This window comes from Ochotona princeps, chromosome 3 (genome assembly GCF_030435755.1).
Source record: "Ochotona princeps isolate mOchPri1 chromosome 3, mOchPri1.hap1, whole genome shotgun sequence".
Taxonomy (NCBI): Eukaryota; Metazoa; Chordata; class Mammalia; order Lagomorpha; family Ochotonidae; genus Ochotona; species Ochotona princeps.
This window is the reverse complement of record NC_080834.1, coordinates 116,364,994-116,386,500: the sequence shown is the minus strand read 5'-3', so window position 1 is coordinate 116,386,500 and position 21,507 is coordinate 116,364,994. Positions and strand designations below refer to the sequence as shown.

The 21,507-nt window shown below is 40.4% G+C and overlaps 1 protein-coding gene across 4 annotated transcripts; it reads left to right on the top strand.

The window, feature by feature from the left end:
- The first annotated feature begins 248 nt into the window (after positions 1–248).
- On the top strand, positions 249–13,750 carry MYNN (myoneurin). 4 transcript variants are annotated; one of them, XM_004591313.3, is made up of 7 exons: positions 249–545; positions 4,313–5,103; positions 6,725–6,884; positions 8,598–8,776; positions 9,519–9,602; positions 10,555–10,641; positions 12,209–13,750. In XM_004591313.3, exons 1-7 carry the CDS (start codon positions 280–282, stop codon positions 12,466–12,468), a joined length of 1,827 nt encoding a protein of 608 aa, XP_004591370.2. In that variant the 5' UTR covers positions 249–279; the 3' UTR covers positions 12,469–13,750. The 4 variants fall into 4 exon arrangements, with proteins under 4 accessions (XP_004591370.2, XP_004591371.2, XP_058517125.1 ...); XM_004591316.3 differs by having other exon boundaries at positions 277–415; XM_004591314.3 differs by lacking the exon at positions 9,519–9,602.
- Positions 13,751–21,507: the final 7,757 nt, after the last annotated feature.

Here is a 21,507-nt window from a genome sequence, read left to right as displayed (position 1 = left end):
TTTGTGGCCCTTGTTTCGGTTTCTGCAAGTGTGTTTACATTCATCGACATTACGATGTCCGAAGGACTGCGTTATCTGTCTGATATAACAGAGGGAAAGGCAGTTGATGTATTTAATCTTGTGTTTGAGAAGGACTTTCAGGGGCGGCACATTGAAAGCTAACTTGATCCTCTCTCCCTTTCGTCCCTACACGTCTTGTGTGAGTGTTTTTACTTTATGCTTATTTACTATTTTCTTTTGCCTTTTAGATCAAGAATAAAATTCCTTTCTGGTATCAAAATGCAGTATTCACACCATTGTGAGCATCTTCTAGAGAGACTGAACAAACAACGAGAAGCAGGTTTTCTTTGTGACTGCACCATAGTGATCGGGGAATTCCAGTTTAAGGCCCACAGGAATGTGCTGGCATCTTTTAGTGAGTATTTTGGTGCGATCTACAGAAGCACATCTGAAAACAATGTCTTTCTTGACCAGAGTCAGGTGAAGGCTGATGGATTTCAGAAGCTGTTGGAGTTTATATACACAGGAACTTTAAATCTTGACAGGTAATGTTTGTTTGTTTTTTCAGTTACACCAGCTAGTCAGTAGTCTTTGAGAGCTAAAGATTTGTGGGGTTTTTCGCATTTGCATGCGTTCTCTGAACTCCGGAGTCTTTAAATATTTATGCATAGTGCTTACTTCAATGAAGATGTGGAGATCTGAGCTGAAGAGACATTTCATAAGCAGAAAATGCTGTATTAATAAGCTCCTGCTATGTCCATTGAAACAAAACCTGTGGTTCAGTTGTGAATTCTAGGTGAATGACAGTCTTCTTTTGCTTTCTGGTCTTTGTATTTCCTTGGTTTCCATTCTCTCTCACTTCCTGTCCCCTCCCTTTAAAGGTGTTTGGAATATAGGTAGAAAAAGAAGACAGCCCCTCTGCTCCTGCATTTGGAGTGCCCTCCTTACCAGCTAACTCTAAATAACAGTGTTCAGGGTACTGTTCTGAGCTTCAGTCTGGAAGATAGCAGTAACTCTTTTAGCTGCTAGAACTACTAGTACTAGTACTAATGCCTCAGTCTGGTTGGAGATACTAGAATACTGCTTTAAGATATCTATTGCTATCACTGTGTTAACAAGGAAAATTATAGGATTCTGGGCCCGGCGGCGTGGCCTAGCGGCTGGGGTCCTCGCCTTGAACGCCCCGGGATCCCATATGGGCTCCGGTTCTAATCCCGGCAGCTCCACTTCCCATCCAGCTCCCTGCTTGTGGCCTGGGAAAGCAGTCGAGGACGGCCCAAAGCTTTGGGACCCTGCACCCGCATGGGAGACCCCAAGGAAGAGGTTCCTGGTCCCGGCATCGGATCGGCGCGTACCGGCCCATTGCGGCTCACTTGGGGAGTGAAACATCGGAGGGAAGATCTTCCTCTCTGTCTCTCCTCCTCTCTGTATATCCGGCTTTCCAATAATAATAAAATCTTTAAAAAAAAAAAAAAAGAAAAGTATAGGATTCTGTTAATACAGGCACTTTAAAAATTTACTGACTTTTATTGAAAAGTCATATTTTGCAGAGAGAAGGAGAGACAGATCTGTCTGCAGATTCACTCCGCAAGTGGCCACAACAGCCAGAGCTAAGCCAGTCCGAAGGCAGTAACTTCTTCCAGATCTCCCACACGGGTTCATGGTCGCAAAGCTTTGGGCTTGCCTCCACTGCTTTCTCAGGCCACAAGCACAGGGCCAGATAGGAAGTGGGGTAGCCAAGAGACGGACCAGCACCCACAGGATCCTGGTGCATGTAAGGCGAGGACTTCAGCCGCTAGGCTGCTGTACAAGGTCCTGATACAAGCATTTTGCGCCTCCCCTATATGGTGGTTCAGATAATTAGATTAGTTGCAGTGGACTTGTTTATTGTAGGGTTAAAAACAAAAGAAACATAAAATGACCCCTTCGGCCTTCCTCCATTCCTAATAAAAGGCATAGACTGTTTGATAGTCGTCTTATCATAGAAAAAGATTTGTGGGCTTCAGTATTAGGTGTTGCCTATCTCTTGAGCAAGATGCAGCCTCCCAACCTGTTTCCTTAGCTATAAAAATGAGGTGATAGCCTTGATGTAGCTGTGTGGATTATATATTTACTTGAAGGCTCACCTCCAGATAGATGTTACTTTTCCTTCCTTTGTGTTTTCTGCTGGTTCCTCAAATGCTACAGTTCTCAGAGAAGGCTTAGGAGAAAAGGACAGCACCTAGAATTCTGTCTCTCCCTGGCGATTGCTGTTAACATTTGATATCTAGGCATTAGTTCTTTCCCAGGTGATCTCAATTCAGTGTTTTTCCTTTTTCAATTATTTTCTGTCAAGAAAATTTCTTACATTGATATGAACACCCAGAGAGCACCATTAGAGAGCTTTCATGCAAAGCAGCAGCGTGAAACAGGGCAGGTGTTTGGGTTAGCCTTCCATGCACCTGTGTTTCCTGGAAGCTAATTGAGTACAGCCACAAATGTAATTAAGTGACCTTCCATGACTGTTCAAATGAGGAACTTATGTTTGCAGGCACAATAACTTAATGCTTATGAATAAAAGCTGATCAGTTATTCAGATAAACTAATGCTTGTTGTTTCTATTGATTGAAATTACAGGTTGTCTGTGAAATTGTATGAATTACTGTTTCAGTATTGAGCAGTGGTTAGCTCTTTGCTAGTTTATGTTGGTCTTAAAGCCTAGTGGACCTTGTGCCTTGTTATGGAAGACTGAGCACAATCACAGTGAAGTCAGCAGATCTGTTTTAGTTAAATTTAGAAAGTGATGGAGTAAACTTGGATTATATTCTAGTGGTCTCACTTTTATTGTACTTTGAAAGAATAGATTATGTAACAAAGTCAGTAAGATACTTATGAAATGAATGTTTTAGAGAGATCATACTGCATAAAAGGTGACTAAGACTTTTTATATTTGTGGCATTTGTACTGTTTTTTTGGGGGGGATAGCAAGTAGTTAACTTCATTACAGAGATCCTTTGTTTTTTCTTATAAAGATAGCCAAAGACCATTTAATTAATCCATTTAATCCAGGTTCCTAAAATTATAAACCAAAAGCTACTTGTAATATGTTTAGAATAGATTGCCCCAGGGAAATGTTCTCTAAATTAGTGGCTTAGTTTTTAGATTAGCCTATAAATCTACTTAATCTAAGCAGAACTGAAGGGCAAAAAAGTCAAATAGGGCCCGGCGGTGTGGCCTAGTGGCTAAAGTCCTCGCCTTGAATGCCCTGGGATCCCTTATGGGCGCCGGTTCTAATCCCAGCAGCTCCACTTCCCATCCAGCTCCCTGCTTGTGGCCTGGGAAAGCAGTTGAGGACGGCCCAAAGCTTTGGGACCCTGCACATGCGTGGGAGACCTGGAAGAGGCTCCAGGTTTCCGGCTTCGGATCAGCACAGCACCGGCCGTTGTGGTCACTTGGGGAGTGAATCATGGGACGGAAGATCTTCCTCTCTGTCTCTGCTCCTCTCTGTATATCAGACTTTGTAATAAAATAAATAAATCTTAAAAAAAAAAGTCACGGTGTTAATACTATCTCAGCTGTCTAATTTTAAAGTTAAGGAAATTGGAATTCCTAGAGATGTTAATTTGTCCTAATTAATTTGATTGAGCTAGTAATGTCCCACCCAGTGCTGCATTAATCAAATGAATTTTTCACTCCATTGTGAACTTTTGGAGGGCAAGGGCTGCTGGTTAATGCTCCTCTTTGTATTGTTTATGGTTGACAGTGTTGAGTGAGGTGATTTGAGTCTTTCTCTGTATAGTTTGTGTACACTGTCCAGCTAACTTGGGGTGAGCATCACCAAAACAGGTGGGAGAAGTGCCTAAAGGTCACATCACACATTTTGCAACCTGCTCCTCCAAATGTGAGCCATGAGCCACAGCGTTAGTATCGCTAGGGAAAATATAAGAAATACACAATATATATAATCTCAGGTCCCATCAGAAAACCGAAAAAATCAGTTCATCTCTGAAGAGGTCTCATGGTGAATGGGAAGAGGCAGTGAGGTGCCAACATCGATTTCTGTTTTAGGCTTTTGTTTTCATATTGCACCAGCATCTATAATTATTTTTATTATCATTATTTTCATCTCCTTAGGTTCTATAACCAATGTGCGAGACTGTCCTACACATTACTTTGAATGAGTAAATTTTGTGAATTTGTTTTTTCATTTATGCCTTTTCTAGTATTTTGCATAATTAAGTATCTGAAAGGTCCTAAAGTGTATGTACAGCTTTATTTCAACAAGTTTACTCTGATGGGAATATTGTCATTTAGTCACCTTGTTTCCTTACAGTTGGAATGTTAAAGAAATTCATCAGGCTGCTGACTTTCTCAAAGTAGAAGAGGTGGTCACCAAATGTAAAATAAAGATGGAAGATTTTGCTTTTATTGCTAATCCCTCTTCTACAGAGATATCTAGTATTACTGGAAATATTGAATTGAACCAACAGACTTGTCTTCTTACTCTGCGAGATTATAACAATCGAGAGAAATCAGAAGTGTCTACAGATATAGTTCAGTCAGAACCTAAACAAGGGATATTACCTAAGAAGTCATCTCAAACGAAAAAGAAGAAGACTTTCAACTCTCAGAAAACAAGGCTGAATAAAACTGTGCAATATCCCAGTGACATTTTAGAGAATGCATCTGTTGAATTATTCTTAGATACAACTAAATTGTCCACACCTGTGGTAGAACAAGTTGCACAAAGAAATGATAGTTCAGAACTTGAATTGACATCCGTTGTGGAAAATTCTTTCCCTGCACAAGATTCTGTACAAACTGTTACAGTGAAACAGAAACGTGGAAAATCCGAGCCAAACTGTGCCCTAAAAGAACACTCTCTGTCTAATATAGCTAGTGTGAGGAGTCCTTATGTGCTGGAGGACTCTAGGGAAGAGCTGGATCAGAGATACTCCAAGGCCAAGCCAGTGTGTAATACCTGCGGGAAGGTATTTTCAGAAGCCAGTAGCTTGAGAAGGCACATGAGAATACATAAAGGAGTCAAACCTTACGTCTGCCATTTATGTGGAAAGGCCTTTACCCAGTGTAACCAGCTGAAAACGCATGTAAGAACTCATACAGGTAAGACTGCTTTGTGGACAAATTGTTTTCCTGCTTTGACTACAGCGTTTTCTTACAGAGAACATGTGAGCACAATTACTGATCATAAATAATAGCTAACCAAAATTTGGTATATTAATTCATAAAAGTAATTTAGAAATGTTAGAGGGGCCAATGCCATTCCATATGGGTATCTGTTTGTCCCAGCTGCCCCACTTCCCATTAAGTTCCCAGCTTATGGCCTGGGGAAAGCAGTGGAGAATGGCTCAAAGCCTTGGGAGCCTGCACCCACACTGGAGACCTGAAGAAGCTCCTGGCTCTGAATTGGCTTAGCTCCAGCTAGTCCGGTCATTTGGAGAGTGAACTGGCAGGTGGAAGATCTTTCTGTCTATTCTCTGTAAATTTGTCTTTCCAATAAAAGTGAATAAATCTTAAAAAAAAAAGTTACACTGTTAGAATGTATTGATAGGCGTAAGTATTTGATGGCTGTTTATTATTAAAACTGATATTAAATCCTTAAGGGCCCGGCAGCGTGGCCTAGCGGCTAAAGTCCTCACCTTGAACGCCCCGGGATCCCATATGGGCGCCAGTTCTGATCCCGGCAGCTCCACTTCCCATCCAGCTCCCTGCTTGTGGCCTGGGAAAGCAGTCGAGGATAGCCCAGAGCTTTAGGACCCTGCACCCGCGTGGGAGACCTGGAAGAGGTTCCAGGTTCCCGGCATCGGATTGGCGCGCCCGGCCCATTGCGGCTCACTTGGGGGGTGAATCATTGGATGGAAGATCTTCTTCTCTGTCTTTCCTCCTCTGTGTATATCCAGCTTTCCAATAATAATAAATCTTAAAAAAAAAAAAAAAATCCTTAATACATTAGCTTTTGCCATTTTTATTCCAGATAAGCTTAAGTATCTGACAGAGACAAAAATTTGTTGAGATAAAGATGCATTTACAATTCCAGCCAGTTTTTACATGTTGCTAACATCTCATTGTATGCTTCATACATTCCATAGTTACCTTTATTTTGCATGTCCTCTTTTTTTAAAAGATTTGTTTATTTTTATTGCAAAGTCAGATATACAGAGAAGAAGATCTTCCATCTGATGATTCACTCCCCAAGTGACCGCAGTGGCCTTTGCTGGCGATCCGAATCCAGGAGTCAGGAACCTTCTGCAGGTCTCCCACGCTGGTGCACGGTCCCAAAGCTTTGGGCTGTCCTTGAATGCTTTCCTAGGCCACAAGCAGGGAGCTGAATGGGAAGTGGAGCTGCCGGGATTAGAACCGGTGCCCATATGGGATCCTGGTGCGTTCAAGGCGAGGACTTTTGGGGCTAGGTCATCGTGCCGGGCCCTTGCATGTCCTTTTGTGAGGATGAGCACCCATTGTTACTCTATATGATTGTTTAGGATGTAATATGAATTTTCTCATTGATTACCTTTCATTATTATGAAATGAGAAACTTATTTCTCTTATGCTAGTAGTATTTTCCACTGGGGGAAAAATCATTTGTTTCTACTTTCAGCATTTAACAATTTCTGAATACCAAAATCTAGTACTGTTGATGAATACTTTTGCATACTTATATAAATTAAGCTCCTAAAACAGAATATTTCCTTCTAGATGAAGTTATATTTGCTTGTGCCTTTAGGTGAAAAGCCATACAAATGTGAACTGTGTGATAAAGGATTTGCTCAGAAATGCCAGCTAGTCTTCCATAGCCGCATGCATCATGGAGAAGAAAAACCCTATAAATGTGATGTGTGCAATTTACAGTTTGCAACTTCTAGCAATCTCAAGATTCATGCAAGGTAAAAAGTGAATTGTTTCATCTCTTAGTCTTGTTAATCGTCATTGTTTTATTACTATTACATTCAAATTCAGAACTACAGTTCTAATTGCGATTCCACCATGCAGTATTAACGCAATCAAGGAACCACAAGGGGAAGCCGTAGTTGGAGACGAGAAAGCAAAGGGGAAACTAGTAGGAATACAGTAATAATTCTGTTAGGGTTTATAGGACTGGTTCATGATTGAGACGGAGGATTATGTGATGCGATCCTGCTTGTATTTCAGAATACATTCTGGCTGCTAACTTAGGAGATTACAGGTTGGATTGCAGGAGTAGAAGCAGGATGGCCAATTAAGAACCCAGTGAAAATACTCAGGTGAGAGTGATGGTAGTTCAGGCAAGGGTGCTAGCAGTGGAAAATACAAGTGGCAGGATATATTTTAAAGGCAGTTTAACAGATTTTACCAACAGCTTGGACATGGGGTATGAAAGAAAGGAGAGTCAAAGATGATAATAATAAGATTTGGGCCTGAGCACCTAAAAGATGAAGTTGCCCTTAAGTAGAATAGAGAAGGTTACGGAAAAAACAGAGTACATGTTAAGTTTGAGGTTGGTGTTGCACCTCTGAACAGAGTTGTGCAATAAGCAATTGGTTATCAAAGTCTAGAATTGAGGGAACTGGTCCGAGTCAAGATACAAGTTTATCATTCATTAGTGTTGTAGTACTTAAAGCTGAAACACTAAGTAAGATCACCAAGAAAATGAATAGAAATAGATCGAAGGCCTTAGTCCTGAGGTCCTGTAATTTTAAGAGTGTGGGAGATGAGCAAGAATCAGCAGAGGTGACTAGAAAGGGGCGGCTAAAATGGGAAACGTAGGTAAGTGGGCTGCCCTGGAATCCAGATGAAGTGATCAGATCACTTGTGTAGAATTCTGGTGGGAAGAGTGGGGAAGACTCAGATTTGTCTGAACCAGTTCAGAGGTGGACACACTCTTGACAGAAGCACTGTTAGCAGAGATGAGAAGGAGTGGAAGAGGAGTGTTAGGAATCTGTTTTTGGTATAGGAAAGCAGAGAGCTGCCAGAGCAAGTGTTTTCAGGAATCTTTGTTATTTATTTGCAAGATGGGAGCCATCTATCAGTATATTTACATGCTGTGATTCGGTAGAATATGAAAAATAGATAATGTAGGATGAGAGAAAAGGAAGTAGTGTCATTGAGTAGAATATCTCAAGTACTATGCAAATGGAGTTGTTGGATTCAGATGAATTGTCATTCTCACAATAAAGTTAATCCAAGAAAAGGCAGATCATAAGTCCCTATAAGTGGAGAATTGTAATGGTGGAAATTTTCTGGTGATTACTTACATTTTTCTGGAGGAAATAGGAAAGGATATGAACAAAGAGTTAAAAAATGGGTGAGGAGGTTCCAATAGTTTCAAGGAAAAAGTTTGGACAGATGTGACAGTGAATGAACTAACAAAGAGTTGCATACAGTATTAGCAGTCCAGTGACAACCATATAAAGTTATGGCCAAATTTTTTGAGCCCATCTCTGACCCAGAACTGATGTTTTGATAATAAAGTTATGTGTGTTAGTGTACATTAACTGTTGATCTTGTAGTCTTGGCCTGCTAAGATGAGGTGAAATAAAATCCTTTGTGAAAAATGTTTGCTAAATAGATTAACCTCCAAATTTTGTCACTCACCAGAATATAACTTTATTTACTAACAGGAAGCATAGTGGAGAGAAGCCATATGTCTGTGATAGATGTGGACAAAGATTTGCTCAAGCCAGCACACTGACCTATCATGTCCGCAGGCATACTGGCGAAAAGCCTTATGTGTGTGACACCTGTGGGAAGGCATTTGCTGTCTCTAGTTCCCTAATCACTCATTCTCGAAAACATACAGGTAAGAGTTTGAGAAAAGACTGCTTAACAAAAGAAAGGTTAAAAATAAAAGGGGGATTGGATTTTTACCAAAAGTAGATTATAGAGATTATAGTCAGGTATCTGTGTTTTCCTCAAATCCATGTCTGATTTTCATATATATAAATGAGTAGGAAGATTTTGATTATATATGAGCTGAAAGATATGTTTTATGGCTTTAGGAGACCTCAGCATTTTGAAGGTTTATTTCTTTGTATGAAAGTTTAGAGTGATGTTACGGGGTAGAGCAAGGAGTGGGTTTAGGTAGAACATTTCTTTTACAACAACTTCGGATGTTTTCTGCACAGACATTCTGAGATCATATACATAGTATTAGTTTTGAAGCAAACTTCTGTTAGTCTTTTTTTCTAGGGTACATGTTTAATGCATTCATCCCTAAATGCTCATATTTTCCTTTGATAATATAGTGGAGAACAAGAAATGAAATACAGATTGCTGGATTACACGCATAAATCATATAGAACCTAACTCCTTACACAGTTCATCTTTAGAAAAAGGTATATTTGTAGTAATAAAATTTGAATGTATGAAAAGTGTCAGGTTATATGAAAAGCGTAAGATAATATTTATTTTAAACTGAGTCACTAGAATATAACATAAGGAGGTTTATAAAAAATATTTTAGGAGAGCTTACTTTAGATTATTTGTAATTGACAAATATTTTATTGGTATAGTACACCACTTCGCTTTTATTTTCCATCTAGGTGAAAAACCATACATATGTGGTATTTGTGGGAAAAGTTTTATTTCCTCAGGAGAGCTCAACAAACACTTTCGATCCCATACAGGTCTGTGTTTCGGGAGAACGTGTATTTTTTTGTTCTCTCAGTTTCTTTTTATGTAAACCTTGACTTTTAAGCCATTATAGACTAGTATCTAGTCCTACTCTACCTGTAACAATATTTTAATGTATACAAATAAACTTTTCATTTCTTATTTTAGCTTTTCTTTTTAAAATCAGAATGTTAAATTTGGTCAAAAATTGTACAGTTTTTTTCAGAAAATGTACCAGATAAGTTTTTAACAGATACGTTTTTCAATGTTTTGGACTAAATTGCACACAGATTCACCAGGAAATTAAAGGAAATAGGTGATACCAAGATCAGATTTTTTAGTAAATACTGCTTAGTATACAAAATGAAGTTTAATATTGACATGTTTTAAGAAGTTGTTTGTAAGTGATATGAAGAAAAGAATTTAAAATTCTTTAAGAATTTCACTGAAAGTGTACTGTTCTGTTTCAAAATTCTTCCTAACAATTTCTACCTAAATTTAATGAATGTATTAATAGACATTTAATAAACATGTTGGGAAGTTCTATCTGTATTTTCATCCTATTTAATTTACTTATAAAACATTGAACAACCCTTATTTTAAAGGTTATATGATAGTAGCACGGTGTTAGTGTTTTTGAAAGAATTTCCTAATTTCAAATTCACCATTGGGCTTCTCCCCCACTTTTCTATCTTAGCCAAAATATGGTATAAAACAGGGTTTTTTAAGTTCACAAAATAATTTTTATTAATAACATTACTGAATTTTCTTGAAATAGGGTAGCATTTTCTATAAAGTTAATGCCTATGTGTAATACTTTTCATTTATTACAACCAAATAATTCAAGCATTTGAAACCAAATACAAAAAATTTGATGGATTTTTTTTCTTGTATTAGAAACATTAATATTTTTGTTATAATTAGCAGCTTTTCAAATATTGAGGTTTTAAACTTTTTTTCCTCCAGGAGAAAGACCATTTATCTGTGAATTATGTGGAAATTCTTACACAGATATCAAAAATTTAAAGAAGCACAAAACCAAAGTCCATTCTGGTAATTGCTTGTTATTTTTACAATTTGTTGCTGTCATATTGGTGCTATCCCTTAAAATGCTCAGATGTGCATTTTAACAGTTTGAATTATGTCATTATATAGACATAAAGAAAGCGAAAAAAATGCTCTGAATTTTTTTCATGTTGAACTTCTAACAGAAAATATTTGAACTATTTCCTCCTCTTAAAAATCTGACTTATGAAAGTTTTCAAGAATGGCGGAACCTGTAAATGAGCTGGCTGTCGCTGCTCCCATGAGATAATCTCTATAACCCAGGATTTCATGTAGTTAGGAAAAGGAAGAACGAGCATCATAAGCTCTAGTCAAGGAATGTGTAAGAGAAAGTGAGAAAATGGGAAGTTCCAAATTTTCACAGAAAAATGAAAAGCCAGGCTACAGAATTGTAAGTGTGTTGCTTACCAAGACTCCTTGAAAAAGTTTCACAGTGCTTGCCATTTTATTTGTCATGATGATACACAATAGTAGGCTTCTTTAATGTATAAATGTATTCACGTCTTAAAGTGGATGTATCATCAAAAGGACCAGGTTAGAAACATGTGAAAACTGCAGTGAGTCCATTCAAGAACCACTTGAAAGAATACTTACTAAAAAATGTACAGAGAACACAGGCATAGGTTTGGTCCTCAAAGAGCTTACTACCTGGCATAGATGCCAAAAGTCTGAGTTAATAACTATAACATCGGACATAATAAACAAAATACCAAAGAAATACTAAATTTTCTGAGGTGGATACTGAAAGGGGCTTAATTTTAGAGAACTTGCAGGATCGAGAAGGAAGGATAGAGGTGGAGAGAAGAGTGTTCCTTCTAAGCAGAAAACCTTGTGAAGAGACACTGGGATGAAAAAGCACAGACTGTGTTCCTGGCTGGTTGAGCTGGGGAGCAAAAGAATACAGGGATTGTAATACAGGGAATTTGCAGTTTTATCAGAATAAATACCGTTTTGTCTGTTTAATAAGGATAATGAAATTGACACCATGTCAGCACTTTGGAATGCTAGGAGCATGTTAACCTAGTAGGAAATTTGAAGACAGTGCGTCTTGAGTCATTATGGTTACTCTGAGTAGAATGACTTACCTAAAAATATGAGTCATACATAAGAATTTGAAGTCACAGAATAGTATGAACTCATTACAACATCTGTTAACTGTGAGATAGAGTGTAATGGCATATCCCCATTCCATACTTTGGAGAAGTGAGAGAAGTATAACTTGACAGTAATTTACCCTCCAGAAATTTACTCTCTAGTTGAAGATTTTAGGATTCGAGGCATCCCCTGAGTAAAACTTTAAAGTAGCAGTAATAGATGCAAGAAGGGTACAAAACTTGACAAGTGTGATGCTCACTCGTTTCAGTAATAGAGTGGGTGCTTGAGCCTATCCTTGAGACTCAGAGTGTGTGTTTAGATGATGAGGAAGGAATATGAAAAGAGAAACAGCTGAACTAAAGATATTTAGGTTCGGATATAAATCCTGGGATGCTAAGTAAATTATCTCAGGAGTTTGTTTTGTAAAAATAACGTACTTTTTTCTTCCTTTCCCTTTCAGGTGCAGATAAAACTCTGGATGCCAATGTAGATCATACTCTAAGGGAACAGGAGTCCATACAGAAAAGTCCATTGTCAGAAGCTCTGGATGTGAAGCCTTCTGATGTGACTTTACCCCTGGCTCTTCCACTTAGCACTGAAGATCATCACGTGCTGCTGCCTGTCGCAGACAACCAGTCCCCTACATCAGACACTTTGTTGAGGTCTGCCGTGAATGGGTATTCAGAACCACAGTTGATTTTCTTACAGCAATTGTACTGATTTTGTGAGGAAAATGGAATTGCTAAGATGTCTTTGGCAATAAAGTCTAAGTAATTCTTTAAGGTGCATACATTGATACTAAATTCCCATTCATTCAAGTTGTGACCACTGTTTTTTTTTATTCATTAAAGTAAAAGCACCTGATTCTGCGTCATAACTGCAATGCTTTGTTTTTGGTTTTTAGCTTTTATGTCTCAACTACACATTTAGACTTTGACAGAGTGAATTATACTAGGGTAACACTGTTTTGGGTTGATAAGTTTTATTTTAAAGCTGCCTTAATTTCAGTTTTATTTTGCATTTTAGAATTGCCCTTCATTTACTGAGAATCTGTGGTTTACATGATTTAGTTTAATTTATGCGATTTTTTTATTTCCCCACCCCCCAAATTTAGGCAGAATCCATAATAGTAGAGGCCCAAGAATGTTGCTGTTTGTGAACACCATCAACTTGTATAAAACCAAGAAACTTTATAGTTCTGCCTATGAAATTTAGGTACTAAATAATAATTGTGCTATTTCTCCATTAATATATTCCTTTAGAGGTAATTTTTTAATGACAGAACATGTTTCTTCAAAGCTAGAAAACTGTATATTTTCTTTTATTTGGAAAGAGCATTCTGAGGAAAACCAATGGTCAGTCAGTATTTTTGGTTTGAGTTACTTGAGTCTGTATTTTCAAAATTTTAGATATTTGATGTTTTTATCTTGTCAAAAATTATAAAAATTTGATTTAGCTTATGTTTTATTAGATTTTAAGATTATTTGAAATGAGAATATGCCAAGTTTTAAAAATATTTTGATAAGCTGTTTTATGCCTATTATGCACTTTCTAAATATTCTAAAAAGTTTCTAGATGTAAACTTTATGCATACTAGAAATCACTTGACTTCTAAATTTGATATATTGCATAAATTCAATTTTAAGTAAACATTTTGGATTATCAGAAAGCAGTTTATGAAATCTTTTTTTGTATGAACTTTGAGTTTTTCAATTTTGTAAGTTATACCACAGCTTTTGTTGTTGGTTGTCATAGTTTCACTGTCGTCCTTTTCTTTCCAAGTGAGTGTAGAAATATTTAATATCACTCTTTCCCATCCTACTTTCCACCTACTATTTATTTCACCGCCTAATCTTAAGACATTAAATTATCAATTCCACAAATTCAGTTCCTATCATGTTAGTCATGCTCCACAGTGATGTTTTTTGTTTGCCATGCATTAGTTGTGGCTTTTTTCCTGGATTTAAACTTCACTTGTAATAAAAAGTTAATGTGTTTTTTATTGGTATTGGTTTAAGTTGTAATTTTTCTCTATTTGGGGTCCAAGTCCTAGAAACCAGTTAGGGAACTTAATGAAAACATTTAATTTTTGTAGGGCTCTTCACCATTTCACAGCACATGTGACATTTTCACAGTTTAAATTGCCACCAGTGGGATTGACTTAATTGAACAGAGTTTGAAATACTGCCTTTGTAAAACAGAGACCTAATACTTAGTTATTTAAGAAATCTGTGGGCCCGGCGCTGTGACCTAGCCCCAAAAGTCCTCACCTGGAATGCGCCAGGATCCCATATGGACGCCGGTTCTAGTCCCGGCAGTTCCACTTCCCATCCAGCTCCCTGCTTGTGGCCTGGGAAAGCAGTCAAGGACGGCCCAAGGCCTTGGGACTCTGCATCTGTGTGGGAGACCTGGCTTCAGTTTGGCGCAGCACCGGCTGTTGCGCTCACTTGGGGAGTGAATCATCGGACAGAGGATCTTGCTTTCTGTCTCTCCTCCTCTGTGTATATCTGACTTTCCAATAAAAATAAATAAATCTTTAAAAAAAAGAAAAAGAAATCTGTCCATGTGTTCTAAGTTAGTATAACTTCAAAAGTAATAAATATCAGCTAATCGACTCTGATTCAATTTGATAGGAAGTCACTGGAATATGAAGAAATTAAAATTAGAAGGCGTGGCCTCAGTTTTAAGGCTAGAGCCAGGACAGGTCGAGGGGCTGTGCCAAGCTGAGTCAGAGCAACCACTGGCATGCATGTGATCTTTGGGAACTGGCCTAATTGGGGAGGTAAGGGGACACCTTAGCTGGATGAAGGTTCCCACCAAGGGGTGTGTGTCCTGGAATGGGGCCTGTGTTCTGATCAGGATATGGTTGTATCTCCCTTGGCACAAGTGTGGACTGGGACTGGACGCACCAAGCTGGGTTGGACTCCAACACCATCTGGTGCTCTGGAGGACCAGGGTAGACGTGGGATGGACTAGGTTAGGTCTCAGCCCCTACTGAGCCATGTGTGAGCTGTATGTGGGTGTGGACGAGCCATGGCTGGGCTGAAACATCCAACAACAAGGACCAGATTGTGTTGAAGGCCAGTCAGGAAGAGTCACTGTACCTGCTACGACAGTAGGTACACTGAATAGGACTGGCTCATGGACCCCCTGGTATGCGCAAAATCTGGCATTGGGAGAGGTTCTGATGGAGGAGCTTGGGCAATTCCTCTGGCAGGACACAGACCCTGCAGGTAAGCACAAGAAGCATGGAAGGAAACAGCCCAGAACAGGCCATGGAAGGTTTCACTCTGGCATACATTTAGCATGGGTTGGGGGCAGACCAGGCTGAACCAGTTCACATCACCCACTGGTGAAGAGTGTGGGTCGAGCCGGGTTCAGTCACAACAAAAACCAGTGCACATTATGGAATGCCAAAGTGAGGTTGCCTTGGAGCATGCCCAACATTGGGGACCTGGGTTGGGTGGGAGACTGGGTGGGGCTTCTCCCTTAAAATCCCCGTTTACCTCAGATACATGAAGGAAACAATGTGGAAATAACAGTCTTGCCCACTTTGCTGTAGCCCTTGAACCTTTTTACCCTAACTACGTAAAGATTGTCAGAAATATAATTAAAAAAATGGAAAAAGAAAAAAAAAGAAGGCATGGCCCCTGAGAAGCTGCTAAAATGAGAAAGTTGTTTAGTTTATGTATCAGTTAAGTCAAGCATCTATTGAATAAAATCTAAAAGATGTCAAAATTTTAGATGGTTGCTAGTGAAGCATTCCACCTTCGCATAGATCAGCCTTCAGATTCATTCTTTTTTTTAAAGATTTATTTATGTTTATTGGAAAGTCAGATATACACAGAGGAGGAGAGACAGAGAGGAAGATACTCTGTCCAATGGTTCACTCCCCAAGTGAGCGCAACAGCTGGTGCTGCGCCAAACTGAAGCCAGGAGCCAGGAACCTCTTCCAGGTCTCCCACACAGGTGCAGAGTCCCAAGGCCTTGGGCTGTCCTTGACTGCTTTCCCAGGCCACTAGCAGGGAGCTGGATGGGAAGTAGAGCTGCTGGGATTAGAATCATATGGGATCCTGGCACGTTCAACAACGACTTTAGTCGCTAGGCCATGCTGCCGGGCCCACAGATTTATTCTTTCCAGTATTACTTGATAGTATTAGAGAGGCTGTGGTTCACTGATGGTGTTTTCATCATCACATTTGCTTAGCTATTTAACTATTTTAAATTGACATGGCTTGAGTCCTCCTGGTCATGATCATCTGCTCTTGTCATTCTTCCCATACTGCTTTGCTGTTACTTATCATAATATGCATTTAGCTAAGTTTTATGTATCTGGTGTTAACCTAACCATGATAATTGTTTTGGTTAAGTCCATCTTTAAATATATGTGTTACAATGCAGTGTTGTGGGAAGGTCTATGATTTTTATTGCAAAGGTTTTGGACATCTCTTTAGGAATGCCAATTTCTTTCTGGAAACCTAAATATTTTCAACATGAATATAATTTTGTATTTACATTAGATTATCCTTAATGTATTGTTAGATTTTAGATGTTTTAAAGGAAATTATAGGTTATATAAATTATTTTTGTATCTTTAAATGGTACTTCTTTTATGTCCAATTTCACAGAATTATTTTGAAAAACACCCTCCCCCGCCCCAGTTTCTGTCAGTTCCATTGCAGAGGTTGTTTATCATTTCTGTATTTTTTTTTATTTTATTGTATTGTTGTTGACAATCTTTACATAGTTAATTGCGGTTAAAAAAAAAAGGTTCGGGGGTATAGGGAAGTGGGTAATACCATTATGTTCATATTCTTTCCATCATGTATCTGAGGTAAAGGGGGATATTGAGGGAGAAGCCCCACACGGTTTCCGCCCACCCCAAGTCCCGGATGTGGGGCATGCTCTGAGATATTTGCTCAAGTGGTTTTAATAGTTCTCCAGTTATGAATCGCTGCCAGTTTCGCTCAATGAGGTCGTCCACTGATTGATATGGTCCATCATAAAGTCTCCGTTCGCCCCATATTTCGCTGCCAACATATAGCTGAGATGAATGATTGACCTGTTCTGTCTTCTGTCTTTTCTTGGTTAGAATTCTGAGTCCAGCAGTTCAATTGGGGAGATCTCCAAAGAAACCTTGAGGTATTCCCAGACCAGATTCTTGTATGTTCTAGCAAGCACAGGGCCCAGCACAGTCCATCACCCCGATCAGCTGGTGGTTGCAATTGCTGAGTTGGTTCTGTTTTCGGTCCCGAGTTGCACTGGAACCAATGGGTGTTGCAGTCCAGTCTGGTTCGGCCCTTACATCAACCAGTGGGAGCTGCAGCCTAGTCGGGGCGACCCACAATAACCCCCATCAGGCCCACCCCCTACCCTGGTTTACCAGTATGTGTAGCAGTAGACCAGTCTGTCCCCATCCCATTTGGCTCTTGTACATGTCAATGGGTATTAAAGCTTAGTTCCATCTAACCAACTCAAACATCCGGCCCTCACGTATGTTGTTGAGTGTCTCTCTATTCTTCAGGAAATATGCAAATGAGAATAGTTAAAATAGGCAATGTGCTAGTTTCTAAAAATCTCCTATACTAATAGTTACAACACTTGATGCATACCAGTGGGACATTCAAAAATAGCAGTATCTAGGCCCACTGTACCTTAGACAGGCTGCATTAGCCAATCTATGAGGCATCTGTGTGATTGGGAAAGCCCCACGGGTGATGCTAATGGAGACCAAACACTGAGAACTGTGGAACACTTGGGGTTCTGCCTTTGGAAAGCATATGAAATAAATGAAGCTCTTAAATGTAACCTTTTTGTTTGTTTTGTTTTGTGTTTTGGAAAGTCAAATACACATAAAAGAGAGACACAGAGGAAGATCTTCCATCCACTGATTCATTACCCAAGTGGGTGCAACAGCCAGAGCAGAATTAATCTGAAGCCAGGAGCTTCTTCTGGGTCTCCCACGCAGGTGCAGGGTCCCAAGGCTTTGGGCCATTCTCTACTGCTTTCCCAGGCCACAAGCAGCAAGCTGGATGGGAAGCAGGGCCTCTAGGACATAAAACCGACCTAGATGGGATCCTGGCATGTGAAAGCGTTTATATGCTAGGCTATCGCACTGGGCCCATCCTTTCATTTTTTTACATGGAAATTTTGAGTCTTTCAAACTTAGCAAAATTTTAAAAATTTATTTAAAATGCATGTTATTTAAATTCTATTTGTCATTCATTATTTATAAACAACATTGATGTTTAGTTGTTGGCCCATGAATTTCTTTTTTTTTTTTAAAGATTTATTCATTTTATTACAGCCAGATATACACAGAGGAGGAGAGACAGAGAGGAAGATCTTCCGTCCAATGATTCACTCCCCAAGTGAGCCGCAACGGGCCGATGCGCGCCGATCCGAAGCCGGGAACCTGGAACCTCTTCCGGGTCTCCCACGCGGGTGCAGTGTCCCAATGCATTGGGCCATCCTCAACTGCTTTCCCAGGCCACAAGCAGGGAGCTGGATGGGAAGCGGGGTTGCTGGGATTAGAACCGGCGCCCATATGGGATCCCAGGGCTTTCGAGGCGAGGACTTTAGCCGCTAGGCCATGCCGCCGGGCCCTTGCCCATGAATTTCTTAAGACAGTGACAGTCCATTCTCTGCAACATCAACAAAGGTTTAGTGTATTTAAGGATTTAGAGAATTATAGAACGACAGTAAGCCTCTGGAAGGAAAGTATTTAATTTCAAGAAGAAAATAAAACACCATTGATGTGAATATTCACGTACTTGATAAAAACAACCCGGTCAGTATTTCAAATTCTGATAAGATAACTAAAATCAGAATATACAAAACTACACAAATATGATTACACTCTACTCTCAGGTTTACTGTCAAATGGAGAAGCCAGGCCTGAATACAACTGTCGAAAAAAAAAAAAAATCCAGATTGTTAAACAATGTAGAAAAGGACAAGCGGGCCCGGCGGCATGGCCTAGCGGCTAAAGTCCTCACCTTGAAAGCCCCGGGATCCCATATGGGCGCCGGTTCTAATCCCGGCAGCTCCACTTCCCATCCAGCTCCCTGCTTGTGGCCTGGGAAAGCAGTTGAGGACGGCCCAAAGCTTTGGGACCCTGTACCAGCGTAGGAGACCCGGAAGAGGTTCCTGGTTCCCGGCTTCGGATCGGCGCAGCACCGGCCCGTTGCGGCTCACTTGGGGAGTAAATCATCGGATGGAAGATCTTCCTCTCTGTCTCTCCTCTTCTCTGTATATCCGGCTTTCCAATAATAATAAAAATCAAAAAAAGAAAAAAAAGAAAAAGAAAAGGGCGGGCAAGAAGGAAGTGCTAAAGGCAACAAGATTGGAGTGGTACAGAGAAATGGATGACAAATGACATGGCTAATTGCAGGAGTTTGCACAAAGCTGATTGAAGAGTGAGCTAGGAGGGCTGGAAAGAAAGCATTGAAGAGGTGATAGAGATAGATGTCCAACATTTCATCTGTGGCATCTTCAGATAGTCCTTTCTGCCTTGTCTGCTGGGTTCACATGGCAGCCACCAGAGACCACTGGAGGGTCAGAATTGGACACACTTGTAACATACAGTTCCTTTCCTGTAACCACAGCTAATTTGGACAGCTTATCAAGGAGTAAGAATTCTTAGGCTAAATGGAGCTGATCAAGCCATGACATGCAGAGACAGGTAATGAGGTGCCCATGAATAAGATCATTTAGAACTGGGCCAGAGATCACGGAAGCAAGCCAAAGTTTAAAGGAAGCAGTGAATCAGCAGCGAAAGCAGGTCTGTAGAGCCACGTGTCTGGCTTTGTAGTCATTCTAACAGGTGGCACAGCTGTGCCCCATTTCCTAAAGGCCAGTGATTTTGATGCTTCTATCTTGACGTTAAATCCTTTTTCTTGGCTTGAGTTTGTATTTTTGCAGTCAGCAAACCCATTTTGGACACTTTATTGAGAAAAGGATAATACAATTAACTGATGGCATAGACAAGGCAGCACATTTAGAGTGGGGTTGGCAACTTGAGATGTGATGAATGCTTTGATGAGATGTGCAAAGGAGAAATGCTTGGCTGCAGTTGGACATAGAGCCTGAAATCCAGAAATGAGTTAGAGTTTCATATTTTGTAGCTATGTGCATGAAGCTAACCAAAATGATTTAGGTAGCCCTGAGGGATAAGTTATATTAGAAAGTTTAGCGGTGAGGAAAGAATCTTGACACACTACTCTGACCCAAGATAGAAGAGGAGGAAAAAATGTGGTAACAGGTAGGGAGAACCAGTATTGTACACATTTCCAAAGACAAAGAGACTTCGTAGGGCTAACAAGCAAGAGAGAAATTAGTGTGCAAATGAAAGACAACGTTGTAGGAACTGGAGCATGGTGCTTTTGAGAAGCAGGCTGTGATACAATAGTGAAGCAGACACCAAACATAATGCTTTGAGTAGTTCATGTTATTTTTTCCATTCATTATTTTTTAGTTTTTGATGATTTTTACATAGTAAATTAGAGTGCAAAGGCTCAAGGGCTTTGGGAAGGTGGTTGAGATCCCCATTTCCTTACTCTCTCTTTTTCCTTCCTGTGTCTGGGGGAAGCAGGAAGATAAGAGGAGAAGCCAACCCAGCCTCCCAAACGCCTCTGCACCCTGGGGTAGAGGACAGCCACCTGACACCACCCCCATAGTCCCTAACGCGGGGCATGCACTGTGGGTCCTGCTCAAGAGATTTTGATAGTTCAACGGTTCTGAATTACTATTGATCTCACCACTCCAAGCAATGATAAACTCTCTCCAGAGTCCACTGGCTGACATAGTCTACCTTAGAGTCTCTGTTTCCCCAGATATTCACTGCCAACACTTGGCTGGGGTAGTTGATCAATTTATTCTGCCCTCCATCTTCTGTTGTTGTACCAGGTGCCCCCTGCAGGTTCCAGTGTACTGCCATGTCCTCCATGTGCACCTGACTGTGCTGTTCACTGTTTCGTCTAAGACACTCAGGAACCCAGCTCTACACAACACTCTAATAATCAGACCATGGAAACTGCAATTCTCTCCATGGTTGGGGTTCTGAGTCTAGTGGTTCAGTTGGGGGAACCCCAAAGAAATCTCATCTAAGGTGATCCCAGAACTGATTCCTGTGTGTGCTTGCCAATACAGGGTCTGGGAGTCTGTAACTCCAGTCAGCTGATGCGTGATGCACACACTGGTGGTTGCAATTGCTGGGTCAGTTGTGTCTCCAGCCCTGTCTTCTACACAAACTAATGGGTGCTGCAGCCCTGCCTGGTCCTACCCAGCCCACACTTGGCCCCACGCAAACCAGTGGAAACTGAAGCCTTGTTGGAGTGACTCATAATAACCGTGGTTCCCATGCTTGCCAGTATCTACAGCAGACTGGTCCAGGCTGTCCCACATCCCATTCAGCTCTCATACATGTCAATGGACATTGAAGCCTAGTTCAGCCCAACCAGTCCCACTACCCAGCCCACACACATGCCAGCAGGGACTACTGGTTCTCATGTTCACCTGTCAGAGTGGCAACCCGAAAGGGAGGTGCCCACTGTTTCCCTAATGGACCCAATCCCACTCCCAGATCTTGCACTCTCCAGATGGTTTTGCAAACTTGACAGAAGTTCCCCTCCATGTCAGCATCTGCCAGCTGATGCTGCGGCAAAGCCCATCCAACTCACACTACTCTGACTTATGTGTGCACCAGTAGGAACATTCAACCAGCCCGGCTTTCCCCTGATCCAGCTCATATGGAATCAA

What these genes read in the sequence shown, in the direction of transcription:
- MYNN (XM_004591313.3), top strand. Translation starts at nt 280, where the DNA reads ATGCAGTATTCACACCATTGTGAGCATCTTCTAGAGAGACTGAACAAA. An exon ending in GGAACTTTAAATCTTGACAG is followed by an intron (nt 546 to 4,312) that starts GTAATGTTTGTT and finishes GTTTCCTTACAG; the next exon opens with TTGGAATGTTAAAGAAATTC. An exon ending in TCATTCTCGAAAACATACAG is followed by an intron (nt 8,777 to 9,518) that starts GTAAGAGTTTGA and finishes TTTTCCATCTAG; the next exon opens with GTGAAAAACCATACATATGT.